Source organism: Nansenia antarctica, assembly GCF_963989245.1.
Source record: "Nansenia antarctica genome assembly, chromosome: 7".
Lineage (NCBI taxonomy): Eukaryota > Metazoa > Chordata > Actinopteri > Argentiniformes > Microstomatidae > Nansenia > Nansenia antarctica.
The window spans coordinates 36,030,037-36,054,120 of NC_137677.1; the positions used below are offsets into that span (position 1 = coordinate 36,030,037).

At 43.3% G+C, this 24,084-nt stretch overlaps 2 protein-coding genes across 2 annotated transcripts; both read left to right on the forward strand.

The window, feature by feature from the left end:
* Nucleotides 1-291: 291 nt before the first annotated feature.
* LOC308162557 (high choriolytic enzyme 2-like) lies at nucleotides 292-6,020 on the forward strand (the record flags this gene model as incomplete). The annotated part of the gene is made up of 7 exons (XM_080536703.1): nucleotides 292-328; nucleotides 2,873-3,046; nucleotides 3,922-4,039; nucleotides 4,722-4,900; nucleotides 5,232-5,313; nucleotides 5,405-5,529; nucleotides 5,977-6,020. The coding sequence occupies 7 exons, from the start codon at nucleotides 292-294 to the stop codon at nucleotides 6,018-6,020; spliced, it is 759 nt and encodes a 252-aa protein (XP_080392829.1).
* A 3,969-nt stretch (nucleotides 6,021-9,989) lies between these two features.
* Nucleotides 9,990-20,826, forward strand: LOC308161653 (transformer-2 protein homolog beta-like). Its single transcript, XM_080535696.1, has 8 exons — nucleotides 9,990-10,120; nucleotides 11,462-11,598; nucleotides 13,247-13,403; nucleotides 16,019-16,207; nucleotides 17,533-17,648; nucleotides 18,195-18,389; nucleotides 18,733-18,806; nucleotides 20,438-20,826. Exons 1-8 carry the CDS (start codon nucleotides 10,067-10,069, stop codon nucleotides 20,446-20,448), a joined length of 933 nt encoding a protein of 310 aa, XP_080391822.1. The 5' UTR covers nucleotides 9,990-10,066; the 3' UTR covers nucleotides 20,449-20,826.
* The last annotated feature ends 3,258 nt before the right edge of the window (nucleotides 20,827-24,084 follow it).

A 24,084-nucleotide genomic window follows, 5' to 3' on the forward strand; every position in this document is an offset into this window, starting at 1 on the left:
TGAAATATTTCTGTATTGTTGTTGCAATGGCATAGACCTTCCACTGTATTGTCAAAATAGAACCTTGGATGTTCCTAATAGATCATAATTAGCAGATAATGTTGAATGGATTTCCGCTCCTCAGCGATTAGTGTAATTACAGTCATATCAGCACAATAGATTTTTGGGGCTCAGAGGTTTTCAGCACAGCGACATGCTTGAACAAAGGAAGATTCCTGAACTAAGAAGCTTTCTTCTTTTGAACACATTCCTGCCGTCATTTGAATAGAGGTGATAATCAACCCAGAGGACATGAACGCCATGGATAAGATCCTGGAAGCCAATGTCGGTAAGTACATCCACAACAACAACAACAACAACAACAACAACAACAATAGAATGAAGATAATAAGCTAATCAAAACAGTAACAGTAATAATAATAAATAAATAATAATAATAATAACCCCACTGCAAATAATAGATCCCTGCTGCTAGATTTATCTAGCAAAAATATTCTAAAATGTTATATATTTGTTATTATTGTTACTGTAACTGTTTTCATTAGCTTATTACCTTTATTACATTCTATTGTTGTTGTTGTTGTTGTTGTTGTTGTTGTTGTTGTGTAGAGCTGGGGGCCATTCCACTAAAGGTGGCTTAGTATAGCGGCGATATAAATAAATGCGGCGATCAGGCAACTCGAGATTGGAATTCAAGCCTCAGGTGATTCCTCGAACGAGGATCAGCCTTGTGTTATGAGTGTTCACAGAAGACAGGCTTACAAATCTTCGATATGGGCGCGTGCACGCAGACATAAAGAGCCCAGAAGAGTCGATCTGTCGAAATGTAGATACTCCACTCTGCAGGGGTTCTACATTTGCGCAGCATTCCCGAATTATTGATCTTTATGAAGACGGAAAAATAAGATGTAAAATAGTGCAATACTGCCGCAATTAACAAGGCGAGGGAAATGGTTTGGCAAGAAATTGTTGACCGATTAAATGCGTAGGTCATACTAGCCCCAGTTATTGTTATATGTTCATATTTTAATAAATGAATATTACTACTGTGGTGATATACGCAGCAGGCTACCAGCCGTCATATCGCCACAATGGCCTAGTGGTACCGACCGCTGCCGTGGTATTTGTTCGTCATTTTAAATCGGTGGTTCAAATCCTTCTTCAGACGCACTTTTTACTGCATTTCGTTGTCTGAATCTAATCTAAAATCTCATCTAAAAATGTAGGCTATAAAATTATGGTGCAGGCTAATTTACAAGAAATTACACGATTACAATGGTGTTTGAAGCCCACTGCAAAAATGTTTGACGCGTGTCTTACTATAGCCTGTGTTTTAGCCTGGAATGCTCTGCCCAGGGGGGTATTCCACGAAGCTCGATAAAGTTCTAAGCCTCGATAAAGTTCTAAGCCTCGAAAATGTTAGCTTGCGTTCGGTGCCATCAATGTGGCTCAAATAATTCGCTGCTTGGTTGAGCTCCTTCTGAGTCAGATATAATTAGCCTGCTCGCGACCAGGTTAAAACACAGGCTATAGTAAGACGCGCGTCAAAAAAGGCTCACAGGCGGAAACTAAACCCCGAACGACAGTTCCTCTTTTAGGAAATATTAGTTCCCACTTCACACGAGATAGATAGATGGATAGGTTGACTGTGTGATAGATAGATAATTTGATATTTTGAAAGTGTGATCGATCGATAGATAGTTTGATTGTGTGATAGATAACTTGATATTTTGAAAGTGTGATAGATAGATCGATAGATCAATAAAGAAAAGAGTGTAAAAAAAAAGTAATAGTCTCAACTTGCATTGCTGTCATCACAGCGGTCTGGCTGGCGTAGTGGTTAAGGCAGCCGGCTGGAGTTCCAAAGGTTGCGAGTTCGAGACTTGACTAAGTGATTCTTTTTTTTTTTTACATTTAACCGAAGATTTCATGCAAAGGATTCAAACACCATTGTAATCGTGTCAGTTCTTGTAAATTAGCCTGCACTATAATCTTATAGCCTATATACTTTTTTAGATGAGATTTTAGATTAGATTCAGACAACGAAATGCAGTAAAAAGTGCGTCTGAAGAGGGATTTGAACCACCGTCTAAAAATGACGAATAAATCCTATGGCAGCGGTCGATACCACTAGGCCATTGTGGTGATATGACGGTTTGTAGCCTGCTGCTGATATCACCACAGTAGTAAATATTCATTTATTAAAATATGAACATATAACAATAACTGGGGCTAGTATGACCTACGCATTTAATCGGTCAACAATTTCTTGCCAAACCATTTCCCTCGCCTTGTTAATTGCGGCAGTATTGCACTATTTTACATCTTATTTTTCCGTCTTCATAAAAATCTATAATTCGGAATGCTGCGCAAATGTAGGACCCCTGCAGAGTGGAGTATCTTCATTTCGACAGATCGACTCTTCTGGGCTCTTTATGTCTGCGTGCACGCGCCCATATCGAAGATTTGTAAGCCTGTCTTCTGTGAACACTGATGACACAAGGCTGATCCTCGTTCGAGGAATCACCTGAGGCTTGAATTCCAATCTCGAGTTCCCTGATCGCCGCATTTATTTATATCGCCGCTATACTGATCCACCTTTAGTGGAATGGCCCCCAGGGCGTTTCCTATCATTGTGTTCTTGTATTCAATGTAATAATAATAATAATAATAATACATTTTATTTGTATTGCACTTTTCATTCAAAAGAATCTCAGAGTGCTACAGAGTGCTACAGAGTAAAACAAACAAACAAACATAATAAGTTAAAAACAAAACAACCTAAAAACATAATAAGTTAAAAACATAGTAAAAAACAAACAATGTAAATGACAAATAAACAGAAGTTGAACTTGAACTGTCTGTCTGACAGCGCCATGGCGTCCGCGGGGCGTGTGGTTCCGGGAGGGGGACATCGCCCACTCAGCAGTGCGCCGTGCCACCTCCACCATGCGCAGCGCCGTGTCCTGCCCTGACAACTCCTGTCTGTGGCCCAGATCTGTGGATGGATTTGTCTACGTGCCATATGTCATCTCTCCGCAGTATGGCGAGTATCTGCAGGTGGCCGGCTGTCACGGGAAATACCGTCCCGGTAGAATGCGTCCCGGTGACAACATCAGGTCTTTGGAACACCCTTGTTATGTGGATGCTGGCATTCTGAACAGACTCCACACTCTACCACCGGATTAATGTCCGGATTGTGTGCGAGGCGACTCAGGTACATCGCAGCGAGCGGTAGAGTTTACTCAGGAATGTCTGGAATGCTAGCATCTGCGATTACGTCACCGGGAGACATTCTGGTAGCCCGGACAAATCTAGCTAGCTGTCCCGAACACTAGCATCGCCATAGCAAGGGCGTTCGAAAGACCTGATGACGTCACCCGGACACATTTTGGCCACCCGGACAGTATTTGCCATGACTGGGATGCTTAGTGGCGTAGCACACTAACGCACATACCGCATGATTGCAAGGTCCCTGGTTCGATTCTGTCCATCAACATATCCCGCATGTCATCTCTCCTCTCTGTCTCACACACACCCTTCCTGTCAATCTCTACTGTCTCTATCTCAGTCAAGCAGAAATGCCCTAAAAACATTATTATTATCATTACTTTTTTTTAATGTAATTTTCTGAAGCAAGAAGAAAAAGAAGATGGTATGTCAGTCATAAAACCTGATGTTTACCTAGCAAATATTTACCTGATATTTACCTACCTATTTACCTACCGCATCTACTCTACAAACAACCAGCAGTGAGTTAGAGAGTTGTAAATATCAGGCTTTATGACAGACGCCATCTTCTTTTTCTTCTTGCTTCAGAAAATGACATTCTTAATTTGAAGTTGAACCTCAGAGGTGATCGACTATGTGAACTACACATATAAGCCAGTCATTCAACTGTTTTTTGTTGTTGTTGCACAGATGATATGGATAGAATCACCATAGAAACAGGAATGTTGGACATCTCCTCCGGTACGTGTGTGAAGTTTGTACCACACAGCCACGAGGTCAGCTACCTCGACATCCAGCCCAAGTTTGGGTGAGTGCGAGTGTGCTATCTGCTAGTTTGTAATTCCTTTATACATTTGTACACTCCTGTCTGTCCAGTTGCTTGGTGTACGACAGAGAACACACAAGAGAGAGTCCTGTACATTGACTAATTCAGTCCAGAGGGTGAATAAAGTCACCCTAATTGTCAACACTCTAGAGTGCCAAGGGTGACTGTATTCACCAAAAATGCATATATTACGATACTTCATTTTGTAGCCAATCAAAGTACTGTTGCTAGGTAAATACCACATAAAACATCTGGAACTCTAGGTGGTGAGTGTTCTGGAATGATTTGGCAGTTGTTGAGTTAATGGTAATGTTCCATGTTGTCTCTGCTGAAAGTGTGGATATCTTTAAAAGAAAACTCAAAACATACCTTTTTAGCCTGGCTTTTATCTAGTGTCTATCTCAACTTGCACTCCTATTTCTTATCTCCTATTGCTTGTTTTATTGTATTTTATTTTAAGCGCTTTGAGTTGCATTTCATGTACGAAAGGCGCTATATAAATAAAGCTTTACTTATTTACTTACTTACTTACTTATTTACTATTGTTTTTTATGTTCAGCACTTGGAGTTGCATTCAATGCATGACTTGTGCTATATAAATAACGTTTGATTGATTTATTGCTTGATTGATTGATTGATTGATTGATTGCTGTTGTCCTATCAGCTGCTGGTCCTTCGTGGGACAGACCGGAGGTCCCCAGCTCCTGTCTCTGCAGTCTCCCGGGTGTATGTGGTCTGGGGTCGCCTCACACGAGTTCATGCACGCTCTTGGCTTCGTGCACGAGCAATCGCGCTCAGACCGGGACCACCATGTGACCATCATGTGGGAGAACATCAGAGCCGGTTAGGAACCTCCTATACATTGAATAATGAACCCGTGGCCTGAAAACTCACTGACTGCCAAAGAATCTCTGGAACACTCACCACCTACAATGCCAAGTGTTTTATGTGGTGTTTACCTAGCAACAACACTTGGATCGGCATCGTCATTGTTGCATTCTTGGTGAATAAAGTCACATCTTGGCACTGTAGAATGTTGACAATTTGGGAGACTTTATTCACCCCTTGGCAGTGAATGAGGTAGCTTAAAAGAGTCCTCCTTAGTATAATGAAAACACACAATCTGATCAGCTAATCAACTTTCCCTGCTGTGTTTTTTTGGCTCCCAAACTAGATGCAGTGCATAACTTTAAAAGGCACAAGACAAACAACCTCAATACTGCCTATGACTACGGATCCATTATGCACTATGGCAGGTGAGTAGGTGGATGGGGTTTATTGCTTATCGCTCCTTCACTGTCCGCCTGTAGACTCTCAGTCTGTCACAGCTCTCTCCCCTGATGCCAGGTATGCCTTCTCGGAGGGCGGTGAGCCCACCATCATCCCTAAACCAGATCCCTACATTCCTATTGGACAGAGAGATGGGCCTAGCCAACTGGACATCCACAAAATAAATGTTCTTTATGATTGTGGTAGGTAGGCTAACCCTCACACTAACCGTAAACATTGTCATTCTGTCTGAACTGCATGTCATCTGTCTAAACAGTTACAAAGTCCAGTGTTGTTGTTGCCGTTGTTCTCCACTAGGTGGCCTGGTATAGCTGGACTGACAGGGAATGTCATCTGGGACCCAGGAACTTTTCGCACAAAACAGGACGAGATCATTCGATCATAGATGTGATAAATGGATGCCATTGAAACAGAAACGTTGTTGAGATGATCTATGTGTCAACTGGACCAAAAGCAGTTTGCTTGATGATGGCTTTAAATGTGCATCACAACTAGCAGAACAACAATAGCTGCTGCTTTGAGAGATGTGGAGTATATTTACTGCATTCAAAGATGGTAATCCTGTGTAAGAAAATAAAAGGACAGTGACAACTCCTGTGTTTAAGGAATATTTTACTTGGTGTAATCAGGCAGCAGAGCAGGTCCATGCTCTGGGTCCAGCAGGGTGCTCTGAGACAAGAAGAGTTTTACCTCAGGTTTTCTAGTGGTTTACCCCTTTGACCATCACCCAGTCTGAAGCAGGATAGAAAGCATCACCATCTTGATTGTTTCCCCCCAGGTAAGGCTGCATCTTTTGGGGGGGTGGGGGAATCTGGCCTACAATACAGAAATGAAGCCTACACACACAGTCAAGCATGAGACAGATCAAAATAGTTTTATTACAAGTAGTGTGCAATCAGACAGAAAATGGGGTACACAATGGAGTTATATTGTTGTCACGACAACTGTGACTCATCCAGTGTTATGTCTAGTGTGTAGTAGTAGGTCTCCTGATAATGGCGTAGGGATTAACCAGAACTGGGATGGATAGTGCACGGTGATCCTCTTCACTCCAGGACAATCTGATCGTTCATGACAGCCCGGGGGGGGGGGTCCGATCACAGGACCACATTTAGACACAAGTCTGAACTGGGTCTGTTATAATGTCAGTCCTTGCACAAAGGCACAACATTATGATTATTTTTTGTCCATTATAAAGGGGTTAAGAAAACAGAACAAGCCTAAGTTCATTTCTGACCATATTTTATTTATTTATCTATTGTATGTTTCTTGACTTGATGACAATGATTTTCTGCCCACAATTTTCTGCCTGGCCTGCTGAGGTCCACTGGGCATCAGTCAGAACAGCTGATGGGCCTACTCCTGCGACAGAAGCCCAGTGGTGTGGACAACCGTCCCCTTTCCCTACGAAACCCAACTGTCACTTTCTGCCTGTCACTGTAAGCGATTAAGCTGCGGAGGAAGGTGAAGGAGAGGTAGAGGGCTAGATACGTGAGGAAACGGTAGCAAGATCAGAGAATAAAAACCATTACCACGGTGAGTAGCCTATGTGTCAGAAATGGGCCGTCCCAGAGAGAAACCTATGCCATACATAGAGGCTTAGGTAATATCCTGAAGGATAGCCTATTCATGAGGAGGGTGCAGCCGAAAGCAGAAGATGTTCAAAAAGTAACTGTCAACTTCAAAAAACTAAACAAGATTATACAAATCGCTACTTTAGAATTATAAGGTTCTATCTCCATTTTTGGTCAAATTTTTTTCTTCTTCTACATAATCTGATCCATTAGGTGTTTATTAATGCCTGTGTGGTGTTATTTAAAATAAAATAAAAATGCTAGTAATTAATAAAATACAAAGGTTCCATCTCACAAAACATAAACCGAGTTGGAGTTATAAGGTTCTATCTCCAGTAGATTCAATATCCAATCAAAACCCTGAATGAACACGGACGGACCAATCAAAACCCACCTCTTAGCTATGTAGCCTGACAGCAGGGGATTTGTGAAGCCGGCGATGGCGCCCAAAAAAGATCGGTGAGTTGAAGCACATAATATACACAAGCTGGTATATCGTACTTAATTTGCAAATCATTAGCTAACTAATGTTAACTAGCTAGGTCGCCAAGGTTAGCTAGCTAGTTTGCTAGCTAACGTTAGCATTGGTTAGCTTGCTAGCTCATCAACAACTTGATAACATAGGCAGCTACAGCTTAGCTAGCTCGCTAACTAACTAACTAATGTAACGCCAATTTCTAAAGTTACTCCCCTTCCATAAATTCTAGCTTGCTAGCTTGCTATATTATTGGTGACTTGATAAAAGTTGCCCCATTTATATTAGAATAACATTTAAACTGTTTTTGTTACAGAATAACAGAAATGGTGATAGTGAAAGACTGTCAACTTCAAAGAGAGAGAGGAGAGGCAAAGAGACAGACTGCAGGAGATAGTGGTGGGTAGGCCTACTGCCATAGATGGGTGGTATTTCTGTTGTATTTATACATTTGTTTTTATTCATTTTAAAATGTACAATTTTTAAATATTTATTTTATTTTATTATTATAATATTGAATCATGTAATAAAGAATCTATAACTACTCTTAGCGAGAGCTGTCAGGAAGGTCAAAAACAGAGAACAAAGATTCAGAAACTAGTATCAAGTATCTAAGAGAGACAGAAAACGATTTCTCACTTCTCAGTCAAAAGAGAGAGAACCAGTGCGGAGAGCATTTATCTTACATGATCCATCAACTCAAATATAGATATATCAAATACTAGAGAAGCCGTTCAGAAGACCAATTCCTGTCTCAGTATGATATTCCTTATGAATTAAACAGTTGAAGAGTTGAAACAGTCTACTACTCCATCCATAGCCTACTCCTGAATATGAGACTAACCACAGAGTACACCACATCACTCAAGTCTGCTCCCTATCTTAGTCTGAGTCATTAAGAGGCTTAGAGAAGATTAGTGACAGCCATGCTGTGAGCTATCTCTCATTTGGTCATTCAATTTTGTAACCCAATTTTGTTCCATTAAATTAGTCATTAAGTACGTTTTCCACAGGGTAATTCAAAAATCGAAGGGTTATTATGGACAACATGTCTTATTAAAATAAAAACACGAGACAACAAAAAATACACACAATCCTCACCAAATAATAGCAAGGCCTTTATTAGCTTAACTTTTAATTTTGACAAATTGTTGATGACAATTGTATTGTGTAAAATGATAAGGAATAATTCATGCGTCAACATTGAAGTTTCACCTGTGCACAGATCTAGGATCAGCGTGTCGTCTCCTTATTCAGTTCTCATTCTGCAGTGCTGAAAAACGCTAAACTGATCCGACACCAGCGTCTAGGAGCCACTACTCCCTCCAGCTCCCCCGTAATATATAGTATATAAACGCCACCCAACTACTCCCAGCTCCCCCGTAATATACAGTATATAAACGCCCCCCAACTACTCCCAGCTCCCTATATATAAACGCCACCTAACTACTCCCAGCTCCCCCGTAATATACAGTATATAAACGCCCCCAACTACTCCCAGCTCCCCCGTAATATACTATATAAACGCCACCCACTACTCCCAGCTCTCCCGTAATATATAGTATATAAACGCCACCCACTTCTCCCAGCTCTCCCGTAATATATACTATATAAACGCCACCCACTACTCCCAGCTCTCCCGTAATATATAGTATATAAACGCCACCCACTACTCCCAGCTCTCCCGTAATATATAGTATATAAACGCCACCCACTACTCCCAGCTCTCCCGTAATATAAACGCCACCCACTACTCCCAGCTCTCCCGTAATATATAGTATATAAACGCCACCCACTACTCCCAGCTCTCCCGTAATATATACTATATAAACGTCACCCAACTACTCCCAGCTCTCCCGTAATATATAGTATATAAACGCCACCCAACTACTCCCAGCTCCCCCGTAATATATAGTATATAAACGCCACCCAACTACTCCCAGCTTACCCCGTAATATACAGTATATAAACGCCACCCACTACTCCCAGCTCTCCCGTAATATATAGTATATAAACGCCATCCACTACTCCCAGCTCCCCGTAATATACAGTATTTAAAAAAACAAAATGTTAACCTTTATTTATACAGGTAAGAAACACATTGAGCCCCAAGGGCTCATTTTCAAGTGTGACCTGTTCACAGGCATACAACAACAACATCCACCACAAACAAATACAATACAAAACCTGGCCTACATAGTCTAAAAACTAAACTAAAAACGACATTGTCTAAAACTAAAACTAGTCTAAAACAGTCTAAGATAAACTAAAACTAAACTAAAACTACAAAAACCTAAAACTAGACAGTACGGTATATAAACGCCACCCACTACTCCCAGCTCTCCCGTAATATATAGTGTATAAACGCCACCCACTACTCCCAGCTCCCCCGTAATATATAGTATATAAACGCGCCCCAACTACTCCCAGCTCCTCCGTAATATATAAACGCCACCCACTACTCCCAGCTCCCCCGTAATATATAGTATATAAACGCCTTCCAACTACTCCCAGCTCTCCCGTAATATACAGTATATACACGCCAACCATTTCTTCTCGTCTTGGGCTGCGCAGAAGCCATTAAGCATAAGCCGCCACCGCGAACAGGACGTCGTGTGTGTCGGGGTGTAGATCACGTTACTTCTGGCCACTTTCAGTCACATATGAAACATGAGCGTGAAACGTGAAAACATGAGCGAAAACGAGAGAGGTTATGGAAACCGGGTGCGTATATTATTATACATTTATCCAAGAGTATAATTTGGGGTGTTTGGGTGTTTTCCTGCCTTCGGCGGAGAGAGAGACTGTCTAGTCTAGCGGATAACACACACCGGCCAACTCGTCTATTGTTAACATGTTAATGCCATTGCTTAAACCATCTAATATGCGTATATATATATATTTATATATTCACTTGTATTTATATATATATGAGATATTAGCGTCGTGTGCTAACTTTGGCTGTTGGAGCACATTCAGACGGAGTGAGTTTGGGTACATGAGGGAGGAGGACATGGCGCTTCAAGACGTCTTTATATCATGAAAACCAACATGTTAATGAATACAATGTTTATTGTGTCGTGGATACAGTTAAAGCAGAGACGATTACATTGGTTTGCTAGTTATTAGGCCACGTTATTTATATGCAAGTTTGAGTAAATAACGCCGCTGGCTTCATAACAGCTAGCTCTGGCTGCGTTCGTAAATTCGCTCTGGAAATCTGATCAGCACACATGGAATGCCTCTTGTCCAATCAAATTACTTGGTCCCTTTATGACGTTGAACCCAGTGTACGCTCCGGCGCTCTCAGAGCGAGTTTAGGAACGCACCCGTCGTGTTTTGTCGAGGCGAACACTCCTGCAGGCCGCAAGCAGCTCACTTCTGGTCTGATTACATGAACACATGTAGTGTATGGGGGTTGCACTTATGATTGTAGTTTTATACTCTTCATCCTTTTGTTTTTCATTAAGGTTAGGTTGGAAGAGGAAAAAATGCGGGAAGAAGTCACATGTCCAGTTTTTTTTTAATGAGAATAATTCAGATGTTCAGATTTGTGAAGCTGAATTTAGTGAATGCATGGTAGTTATGAGGAGGAAAGAGAGAAGAGTCCCCACATGTAGTCTATATGAACATTGTGTGAAATGTTGAAGTGAAATTGGGTGAAGAGGAATGAAGTAGAACATCTGAAACTGAAGAAAGAAAGAAGAAAAGATTGTTTTGAAGTTATGATCAGAAGTAATCTGGAATAAGGTCCCTGCGCTAAGTAACTACTAGTTTACTAAAAGTCTGTTTGTCAAATGCATGCATGCACTTTTAGAATACAGATGACTTTCTTAATGTAAATCAAAGAAATGCATTTATTTATCCCACACATTTTGCTGCTGACATAATAGACTTTTGCGTTCTGTCTGAAAAGTGCATCTTTTGTAGAGAGCTGAAGTAGTTGAAAGGAACATTCTGGACCGTGTTAGTGTGTCTCTGGTGCTAATGCGAGTTGTGTTGGTGTTTATGTGGTTGCTGTGTCTGTCTGTGTGTGTGTGTGTTTGTGTGGGTGGTTCTGTCCAGGCGTCCCGTTCGGCCTCCAGGAGTGAGACCCCACAGCGGCGGTCCGGTGATTCTGCCAGCTCCTCGCCGGGCCGCTCCCCAGCCCACTCTAAGGATGGCTCCCGACACTCCCACTCCAAGTCCCGCTCTCGCTCCAGGTGAGTTAAAATCAACGCTTTTAATTAATGTTGTTTTGAGTGGGGGCAGCAGTCCCACTCTTTCTCTCTCTTTCTTTGTTCAGTTTTTATTGGGTAGAGACAGTAAGTAAAGAAAGACAGCAAGTAAGGAGTAATGTCAGCAGGGCATGGGCCGGATTCAAACCCATGTCGACATGGGTGTATGGGTGTATGTGTGCACTGTAGGCCGTGGTGCTAGACCACCGGACCACCCCAGGCCATGGTACTAGACCACTGGACCACCGCAGGCCATGGTGCTAGACCACTGGACCACCGCAGGCCATGGTGCTAGACCACTGGACCACCGCAGGCCATGGTGCTAGACCACCGGACCACCCCAGGCCATGGTGCTAGACCACCGGTCCACCCCAGGCCATGGTACCAGACCACTGGACCACCCCAGGCAATGGTGCTACACCACTGGACCACCGCAGGCCATGGTGCTAGACCACCGGACCACCCCAGGCCATGGTGCTAGACCACCGGTCCACCCCAGGCCATGGTACCAGACCACTGGACCACCCCAGGCAATGGTACTAGACCACTGGACTACCCCAGGCAATGGTGCTAGACCACTGGACCACCGCAGGCCATGGTGCTAGACCACTGGAACACCCCAGGCAATGGTGCTAGACCACTGGTCCACCCCAGGCCATGGTGCTAGACCACCGGTCCACCCCAGGCCGTGGTGCTGGACCACCCCAGGCCGTGGTGCTAGACCACCGGACCACCCCAGGCCGTGGTGCTAGACCACCGGACCACCCCAGGCCATGGTGCTAGACCACCCGACCACCCCAGGCCATGGTGTAGACCACCCGACCACCCCAGGCCATGGTGCTAGACCACTGGACCACCCCAGGCCATGGTGCTAGACCACCGGTCCACCCCAGGCCATGGTACCAGACCACTGGACCACCCCAGGCAATGGTGCTAGACCACTGGACCACCGCAGGCCATGGTGCTAGACCACCGGACCACCCCAGGCCATGGTGCTAGACCACCGGTCCACCCCAGGCCATGGTACCAGACCACTGGACCACCCCAGGCAATGGTGCTAGACCACTGGACTACCCCAGGCAATGGTGCTAGACCACTGGACCACCGCAGGCCATGGTGCTAGACCACTGGAACACCCCAGGCAATGGTGCTAGACCACTGGTCCACCCCAGGCCATGGTGCTAGACCACCGGTCCACCCCAGGCCGTGGTGCTGGACCACCCCAGGCCGTGGTGCTAGACCACCGGACCACCCCAGGCCATGGTGCTAGACCACCCGACCACCCCAGGCCATGGTGCTAGACCACTGGACCACCCCAGGCCATGGTGCTAGACTGCCTGACCACCCCAGACCACGGTACTAGACCACTGGACCACCCCAGACCATGGTGCTAGACCACTGGACTACCCCAGGCCATGGTGCTAGACCACCGGACCACCCCAGGCCATGGTGCTGGTGCTACCTGACCACTGTCGATTTTAAGTCCTACATTTCTTTTCACCATGATGTCTAGCCTCATATCGTAAGCAAGACACAGGGTCAGGCACTTTATTAATATTATTAAGTGCGCGTCCGTGTTGCTAACGGTGACATTGTTGTGATTGTTGTTCTTCTTCTCTCTCGTCCCCTGCAGGTCCCGCTCCCCCCGCGCCTCCCGTAGACAGTCCTCCCGCTCCCGGTCCCGCTCCTCCCGCCACCGGCGCTCCCGGAGCCGCTCCGGCAGTGGCGAGTACCTCAGACGGAGAAGCCACTCCCCCATGTCCAACCGCCGCCGTCACCTCGGCAACCGGGTAGGTGCATTGTGGGATCCAAGTCAGATTTTATTTTTTATGTTTGCGTGATCTTCCTGTGTAAATCGTCAATACGCTTAGATAAAAGCTTGACACTCTATACTATAAAGGAATGGTAGTATAGTAATTGTTTGATTTTCAAATTCAAACCTTTGGAGTATAGTATAAAACCCATCTGTTCACCAAGGCCTTTGGCCCCTAGTCACTGTTTCTGTTTTGCTTTGTTTGTTTTCTGTTTTGTCTGTCTGACCATCTCCTCTAGAATTGTAAAGCGTCATTGGGCTTTATGAAAGGCGCTATACAAATCCAAGTTATTATTATTTATTATTATATAGAGCCAAAAGAAAAACACTTCCATGTCTTGCCTCCTCAGTGTAACTGTGAATGAATGAATGAATGATCTTTATTGTCATTGTACTGGTACAACGAAATTTAAATGCAAACCCTAGGTGCTAACAATCAACACTGTCCTAAGATAATAAAACACAGTCCTAAGATAATAAAAAACAAGAATGAGACATAAATAGGGGGGATATAAATAGGGGGATAAGTAATCGGTAGGAATCTGAGAATGTATCTATTATGTGAACTTATATACACTATATGGCCTAATCACTGGGGGTTATATAGACAGGGGGGTGTTAGCATGTAACTCAGGGTTTCCGTTAACCGGTAATTACCGGTCTTTGTCCGATAAAATCTGTTGAAGTCCGACATATTTAAACCTCTTCGGTCATATTGTCCGGTGAAAATAACCGCTAAACCCAGTAGCCCATTCGGCGGTGACCCGCCCCATCTGGCAACCCTGTCTCTCAACGGCGCGAGTAGTCTAGTCAGTTAATTTAGTTTGATCTAGTCTAAATAAAACCACTGCAGTGACCGGAGTCAAGGTTATTGTTCTGCGTGTTTTGGATGTGCTAGAGCACAGTGAATGACCACCAAGGGCCGTGAGATGCGGCTAGTAAAGGACGCTAGCCATCTCAACCCCGTTCATTGATTGAGCCTGCCGTGCCCGTTCCAGCCCTGAGTCGGGAGAAGTACTACGGGAGTAGTGCGCTACTATCGACAACCTGGGCTACTGGTACCATTAGATTAGGATTGATTAGATTAGGTTGACAATACCACACTACATTTGAGTTTAGGGATATCAATGTTATATATTTGTGTATGTTTTATCTTTATGTATTAAATGTTATAATTGTTCCACATTTGAGACCTGTCTTCCCCCCACTCAGTTATTCAGTCGGTGTCCATCATTTAAGTTCAATTTAGTCTATCTATAGTGTTAGAGTTTAATTTGTGCCACTAAGGTGAAATATACTCCACGGGTGTGTATCCCCCCGATACATCCTCCTCATTCTCATACTCCCGAGTCCGAGTAAGTATGATTTGACAGGCAGCTAGACTTAATGCCTTCCCAATCAGCGAGACGTGGTTATAGAAATTACGTTGTTTTATTGATAAAAAGGATAAAACTGGAAAGAGAATATAAAAAACTTACATTACTGTCGTGAAACTATTTAACACACTTCAGTTAACGTAATGTGGAGTCCGTTCATTGATCGATCGATGCAGTCCGTTCAAATGAAAAAGTTCAAATCAAAAGCTAAACTAGGCATACTTAAAATCACCAATTACATACTCAAATCCCATTAATGCAATTGAAATAAACATCTTAAAGTAGCCTACAGTCGTAATTCAAAGTAGCAAAGGTGACTAGGCTGCCCAGTGTGGCGCGTGCAGCCCTGGACATATTATGCCATAGTAGCGCATGCGAATCATGAAAGCTTATATTATTATATAGTTCGCGATCTAATCGTATCGGATGAGAAATAGACATTAAACGGCATATATAGGCTACACAACAGCTAATCACCGCGACAAACAGCTATATTATATTTGAATATGATGACCGGAATATCTCACGTTTGTCCGGTAAATTGAAATCTTCCCGGACACGTTGACCGGCACAATTTTTTTTTTACGGAAACCCTGATGTAACTATGTATTTTTATAAACATATGAACTAGTAACTTATATGAACTTTATATACAGTGTATGTAAACTTAACACAAGAATGTTAACAAGAATATTAACATTGCATGGTTATAGAACATTGCACTGTTCCTTCGGTGTCTCAGTGGTTCAATGGTTAACAGGTTGTTTAAATTCTTTATATTCTGGTCGTACCAGAATCACTTTTATTACATCCCAATGTACAAGTACACACAAGTAAAATTATTTGCTTTGGTTCCTCAACATTGACATTGCAGCCTTCAGATACAAAAACACAATAATAATAAGTAAAGTAAATGAGTAAAATAAGTAATCCTGTGGTGGTACAGTGCCTTCGGTTGTGCAAAAATGCTGGGCAAAGTACAATGGGGTGAAATGCAATATAGTACATGCAATATAGTACATTGCAGTAGCAAGTAGTTTACAAGAAATCCATTAGTGTGCAAGTAACTATAATAATATAATATGTTAATTTTTTGTAGTGAGCGTGAGATTGGTTTGGAGGTGGCAGTCTTTTGTTCAAACCTTTTGTGTCAAACTTGTGTCGGTGTGCTAACACCTCTCCTCCCCTCGACTCGACTCCCTTCCCCCCCTGGCAGGCCAACCCTGACCCTAACTGCTGCCTGGGGGTGTTCGGCCTCAGCCTGTACACCACGGAGAGGGACCTGAGGGACGTGTTCTCCAAGTATGGCCCTCTGACCAACGTCAACATCGTGTCTGACCAGCAGTCCCGACGCTCCCGCGGTTTCGGCTTCGTCTACTTTGAGAACAGAGAGGACTCCGAGGAGGTACGAGTAGTTTCTGTGTTATAAGACCTAGGCCCCTCTAATGGTGTATTCAGCCCTTCTAGGCCCCTCTAATGGTGTATTCAGATCTTCTAGGCCCCTCTAATGGTGTATTCAGACCTTCTAGGCCCCTCTAATGGTGTATTCAGATCTTCTAGGCTCCTCTAATGGTGTATTCAGCTCTTCTAGGCTCCTCTAATGGTGTATTCAGATCTTCTAGGCCCCTCTAATGGTGTATTCAGCTCTTCTAGGCTCCTCTAATGGTGTATTCTGCTCTTCTAGGCCCCTCTAATGGTGTATTCAGCTCTTCTAGGCTCCTCTAATGGTGTATTCTGCTCTTCTAGGCCCCTCTAATGGTGTATTCAGATCTTCTAGGCCCCTCTAATGGTGTATTCAGATCTTCTAGACCCCTCTAATGGTGTATTCAGCTCTTCTAGGCCCCTCTAATGGTGTATTCTGCTCTTCTAGGCCCCTCTAATGGTGTATTCAGCTCTTCTAGGCCCCTCTAATGGTGTATTCAGATCTTCTAGGCCCCTCTAATGGTGTATTCAGCTCTTCTAGGCCCCTCTAATGGTGTATTCAGCTCTTCTAGGCCCCTCTAATGGTGTATTCAGCTCTTCTAGACCCCTCTAATGGTGTATTCAGCTCTTCTAGGCCCCTCTAATGGTGTATTCAGCTCTTCTAGACCCCTCTAATGGTGTATTCTGCTCTTCTAGACCCCTCTAATGGTGTATTCAGATCTTCTAGGCCCCTCTAATGGTGTATTCAGCTCTTCTAGACCCCTCTAATGGTGTATTCTGCTCTTCTAGACCCCTCTAATGGTGTATTCAGCTTGTTAGTTTTAGCTTTCTCACAAGCACGTCCTATTCTGCAAACAAGATGGGGCGGTTCTGTAGATCTTTTCTGCCTGCCGCAGTAATGCTGTCCACCTCCTCCTCCGGCTTGCTCCATCTGGCTCCTACCTACTGTATATAAGGTCCCAATTGTCTATTGGTCATATTAGCTTTATTTTGTATTTTTAATCTATTTTATTTTAGCGTATTATTCAATTGTCAATTTATTACGTTGTTGTTGTTGTTGTTGTTTTGTGGTCTTAGCCGCTGTAACGCCTGAATTTTCCCTCAGGGATCAATACCTATCAGTACCTGTCTGTCTGTTAGTTAGTACTGTTAGTTAGTACCCTAACCCCAACCACCAGTACCTGTCTGTTAGTTAGTACCCTAACCCTAACCACCAGTACCTGTCTGTCTGTTAGTACCCCAACCCTAACCACCAGTACCTGTCTGTCTGTTAGTACCTAACTATTTTGCATTTTTGTGAATGATCAGGCAAAGGAACGGGCCAATGGAATGGAGCTGGATGGCCGCAGGATCAGAGTGGACTTTTCCATCACAAAGAGAGCTCACACCCCCACCCCTGGGATCTACATGGGCAGACCCACATAGTAGGTCCCCTTTAAACATGGTTCCACATAGTACGTCCCCTTTAAACATGGTTCCACATAGTACGTACCCTTTAAACATGGTTCCACATAGTAGGTCCCCTTTAAACATGGTTCCACATAGTAGGTCCCCTTTAAACATGGTTCCACATAGTACGTCCCCTTTAAACATGGTTCCACATAGTACGTCCCCTTTAAACATGGTTCCTAGTCGTTAAATCTCCAACTGCCAAACAGTTCTGGAACACTCACCACCGAGAGTGCCAAGTGTTTTATGCTGTATTTTACCTAGCAACAACTCATCATTTATGCATTTTTGGTGAGTCGAAAGTCACCCTTGGCACTACATGTTGACAATTCGGTTGACTTTATCTACCCTAGGCACTGAATGAGTTATGCGTTCTGCTACATCTATCCCAGCTCTCCCAGGGTTCATGGTAAAACTGGTGATGGCAGCAGTTTGTTGAACTAGGCCTTTAAAATGGACCCTGATGTTGATATTTTGGAGGGAAGTCTCATCCAATCACGTGTTGTTGTTGTCTCCTCCAGCGGAGGAGGTGGAGGAGGCGGCGGGGGCGGAGGAGGAGGAGGAGGAGGAGGTGGAGGAGGAGGAGGCGGCGGCCCAGACGGACACTACCGACGCCCTTCACGGGACTACGACCGAGGGTACGACCGGGGTAACGACCGAGGCTACGACCGAGGCTACGATCGCTATGACGACAGGGACTACAACAGGTCGTCCAGGTAACCAACGAAATGGTGTCCGCTCATGCCTGAAAGCGAGTGCCACTGTTGAAAAAGAAATACCGGTACTAAAAATGCTAAACCTGCCGTGGCTAATCTCTCAGCTGTCCACCCAGCGGTGTCGGATGCCAATCGGTAATTCAATATGGTGGAATACTTTTTCGGGCTGAATGCAAAAGTGGATGTTTTTTCTTCATTGACTTGACTGCGCTCACTGAGGCTTGTTTTACCCCAGTGTGGGCTTATGAGAGCCTGCAGAGCCAACAGAGTGTCCTTATGAGAGCCAGCAGAGACTACAGAGGTGTGTCCTTATGAGTGTGTGTGCTTCTGTGTGTTGTTGCAGGCGGCGATCTCCCTCTCCGTACAGCAGGGGGGCGTACAGTAGGTTCAGATCCCGATCGCGCTCCTACTCTCCCCGTAAGTACACACACACACACACACACACACACTGTCTCCTACTCTCCCTGCGAGTACACACAAACACACACACTCTCCCCGTAAGCACACACACACACACACACTGTCTCCTACTTTCCCCGTAAGTACACACACACACTCTCCCCCCTACTGTCCCTGTGAGTACAGTACACACAGACACGCCCCTACTCCCCGTGTGCTCCAGTGGAACACATTGGTACATGGCTTACCTGTCACATGACATCAATGACATCCTGTTTCTGTTCAAACATTGAACAGTGATCCTGATAGGACGCCTCTAGAGAATACAATATGTTACATGTCACCATTTCACATGTTGTGGTTTGCCATTAAATATAGTTTAATATGTTTAAATACTGTTCAGTTTACTGTTACAATGTTATTTTTGATAGAATATCTGGCTTTTTCAGGTTGATTGTCACTGATCAAGAGCACAATGCCATTGTGATTTAGATTAGATTCAATTGTATTATCATTGGGTTAGGGTATAAGTACCAGACAACGAAATGCAGTTTAGCATCTAACCAGAAGTGCAAATAGTGATATAACACATGATAGTGATACGTGATGGGTACAGTATGGCAAGTACGGTAGTTAGATACATGAGATGGATAGGGGTAAGCTATGTACAGTTAATTGTGATGGTTAGGATGTTGTTGATGGTATCAGTAATAATGTTGATGTTGTTGATATTGTCAGTAATGACGTTGATATTGTCAGTAATAATGTTGATGTTGATATTGTCAGTAATAACGTTGATATTGTCAGTAGTATCGTTGATATTCTCAGTAATAACGTAACGTTGATATTGTTAGTAATAACGTTGGATGTTGTTGATGTTAGTCATGACGTTAATCAGAATCAGAAAGCGTTATGGTCATTGCACAAACAGTACAACAACATTTGTTATGCATCACCAAATAACGATACCTGCATGCACACACTACCACACCACAACATTCATGTACCTCATACACCCATATTGGTGTATATTTCACAATACGAATAAGTGAAAAGGAAGTGTAAAAAGCAGCATTTAAGAACATCAGAACATCAGAGCATCACAGCAGAATATTGCATATCAGTGGAAAATATTGCACATTGGTAGCCAAAGTCATATTGCACTGAAGGTCCTGGGTATTATGATGAAGCGGATGTGGTGGCAGGGGGAGGGGTGATGGCTCTAGGAAAGAAGCTGTTCTGTATCCTGGAGGTGCGGCCTTTGAAGGCCCTGATGTTGTCAGTAATGACGTTGATGTTGTCAGTAATGACGTTGATGTTGTCAGTAATGACGTTGATGTTGTCAGTAATGACGTTGATGTTGTCAGTAATGACGTTGATGTTGTCAGTAATGTTGTTGATGTTGTCAGTAATGACGTTGATGTTGTTAGTAATGACGTTGATGTTGTTAGTAATGTTGTTGATGTTGTCAGTAATGTTGTTGATGTCAGTAAAGTTGTTGATGTTGTTAGTGATGTTGTTGTTGATGTTGTCAGTAATGTTGTTGATGTTGTCAGTAATGTTGTTGATGTTGTCAGTAATGTTGTTGATGTTATCAGTAATGACGTTGATGTTGTCAGTAATGACGTCTCCTCATGTTCCTTCCCCAGGTCGTTACTGAGCATGGTGGTGCAGCTCCTCCTACCATAGAGGATGGTATGGCGTCCAGGACTGGATTTTGGTTGATTTCTAAAGATTACACTGTCTCAGTTGGATCACCACCTATAACTTTCAGTTTGTTAATTCACCTGACAACGTTGACATCTATCCCCCTGAGTAATTATGTAGTTCGGTGGATGATTTGTAGCTAATTGAGTGATTTTTGTCCCTTCTCCCTCATTTTTGTATTAGTAATTGTATGGCATGCTCTCAATCTTTAACCTGTTTGTTTTTTGTACGCCAGCCTGTGCTGGGGTGTGCCGGGGAGAGTAAATAGGAACTAGACTATCTTGTGTGAACATGTTTTAGGCTGGCAGTGACAAGCAATAAACTGCTTCTTAAAACATGTCCTGTGGTGTTTATTAAATCAGATGATAATAGATATTCCTTTGTTTTCTTTTTGCTGAAAGGAAGACATAAGGCCCTGTATGTGTTGAACTAGTGACTCGGTAGGGAGCCTTGCAAACTGCTAGGATGGTTATAATAATAATAATTATTATTTTTATTGGATGGTGTAAGATGGAGAAGACAGAAGACATGCTAATCACTCCAACCATTTGGAACTGGTTTCACAACATTCTGTGGACGGTGAGTGATCAAGTTAGGTGTGACAAGAAATGTCAAACCAATCAACCGATGGTGATGCTCTGCATCCTGTTTCAGACTGGGTGATAGGTCAAAGGGGTAAACCACTAGAAAACCTGGCTCAGACCACCCTGCTGGACCCAGAGCATGGACCTGCTCTGCTGCCTGATTACACCAAGTAAAATATTCCTTAAACACTAAAGTTGTCAGTCATTTTATTTTCTTACAGTGGTACTTTTTTCTTCTTCTTTTTTTAAAAATACTATTACCACAGGCTTTTCCCTGGTGCCAAATGTTGCTGAGTGGTTATATATATATATATATATATATATATATATATTATATATTATTATTTTTAGTCATTGCTTATTAATATAATTAATAATAACCACTACCATGTTATTCCTTGAGTGTCTGTATCTTCTTCTGGAAACAAATATGACTGGTTGGCTGGTGGATAGATGATTCACTTAAACAAATGTATTTGTTGTGTAAGTCGCTTTGGAATAAGGCGTCTACTAAATGCCATAAATGTAATATTAGTCTTAACGCTTTACGTTATCCTCTTGGGTGATGGAGGAGTTGTCATTGATGTCACAGTCATTGAACCGTGAAACACAAGCAATAGCCTTGGCTGCTGTTGCTGCTGGCCTCCGCTCAGAGAGCCCTCTCGAGCCTCTGCTGGAGCCAGCCTCTCAGGCCCGAGGAGGAGGCCCACTGCTGCCCTCTACCTTCTGCCAGTGATCAGACCAGGCAGCAGCCAGCGGTCTCAGGCCTTCTTCATCATCTACGAGGATGCAACTCGGACCCTCTTTGTGTTCTTTAAGCAATACAACTGACGATTTTAATGTCACTACAATGCACCTACATTAGAACGGACATTGGCAAATTGTTGGATGTGTAAAATCTTGCTGGGGGGGGTTTAACGACCCTAAATAAAACCATCAAAGACATAAATAAATAACCAAACCCTAAATTCCTGTTTGTTCGATATGTGACGTATTAATATTATCATACTTGTAATGTTACTCAGAATGGGTGTGTCAATAAATTGATGGGTGCGTACGTACGTAGCCTACTATGCCAATGTTCAGTCTAACAATGCAACTGGTTTGACGGCCACTGACACACACACACACACACTGCTAAGAGGCATCTCTCTCCGCGACAGTAGGGTGGCGGTAACGGGTTCAAGGCAGTGAACTGGATGGCGAGTCTCACTTTGAAACCCGCTGAAGTATCATAGTCCAGGCTGCTCTCTGTGGCCACACCGCTCCCTCCTGGCTGTAGGCCTCCCTCCGTAGTAGCACCAGGGCAGGGAAGCCATGGGCCTAGAACACATCTATACATACCGCCATAGGCTTTGACTGTATAATAGTGACGAGACGGGGGCTACGAGGCAGCTTATGCGCATGGAAAGTTGAACAAAGTAGGAAACGGGACTTGAAGCCCGCTCAGATGCCCCAAATAGTAAAGTCGCCCACAGGCATCCAAGCATGCAGTAGTGTCCTCTGCAGACTAGGGCGTGGGCTTGGTTGGAACCTGATTGAAAGAATCCAACTTATGAGATCAGTATCTCATTTGGATGGATATGTAACTGTAAGCTAATGCATTGCCTTGATATGATTATTTGTGTTTTTAAGCATAGACAAATAAACCTACGCAGTCAGGGGAATCCAAGTGACATGCATAATACCCTCACAGGGCATTTAACATCCACCACACCACTGTAGGATGCACACACCTTTCATATGAGGTTTAATTAAATAGCAAATCAAAATATAGGTAAATAGATTTTTTACAAATCCATTTAAGTCTATTATTACAACAACAACAACAAAAATGCTAGGCCTATCTAAAAAAATAATAATAATATGGAAATGCATGTTTCATCAATGAGATGGCGGAATTCCTTCGTATATAGGCCTCGAATGGCGCCTTACATGCATATTCCACACGATGGCCATGAAATCTCTCCAACACATCCAGAAGCACTTTGAGTCGCTCAAACACATCAATATGCACCCGGGGTGTCTCAAACGCATCCATATGGATCTGGAATCTCTCAGACATAATCCATATGCATGTCAGTCACTTTATCATAGTGCGTATGGGCGTGTTCAGTCCAGAAAGAGGGTCCCTACATTCAGCCCCATGAGTGGATGGTGGAGAACTCGGTCAGAGGGCAACCATAGGGGGGGCTTCCTTTAAACCAAGGTGGGTCTAACACGGGTTAACCATGGTAACATGATCGATTGATTAAATCCATAATTATGCACCACAAACCCCCCAGGTAACATACAAGGCCACCAGACAACACTCAAAGATGAAATCCCATGTTTTGTAGTTTATTTTATTTTATTTTATTTAAAACATACAAAAGGCCTATGAACTTATGTCCTGGACGTAGGCTATAGACCCTCCTTCCATGTGTGGGGGTGGTGATCAGTGTCATTTAATAACGTGACAAAGACTCTTAAGAGGCGTGTTAATAATCACCGGACTTGATTTTCCAGTATGACCCACATGCTTTGCCCGTGAACCCATGACAGCCTCTTTCGAGGAGTGGATGTATCATACAACACAACCTTTCTGGCCCAACCCTGACTTCATTTACATCATAGATTTTTGGCGACACTTTGTTTAACCTCATGACTTTTTTTTTATGAGTAAGCACTGATACTCAGGTTTAACAAACACCTACAAACATAACATGTAACAAAAAAAAAAAAAAGGAAAAAAATATATATTTTAAAGCAGGTTTTATTTAGAGGCGGCGCTTGCAGCTCCGGAGTGGCGCTGGAACGACACTTTTTTCTCTCCCAGTGTAAAGAGTTTGACCAGGAGCGGAGTTGGAGCTGGGGGTCGACTGCATCTGGGGGGTGATTGCTGTTTTTTCCAGCCAGATTTTTTTCTATTTTATTTTTTATTTTCTTATGATTTTTTTTCTACTTTCCGGAATTTCATTTCCCCCCGAAAGGTTTGATTCCATATCGAGATTTTCCTTTAGATC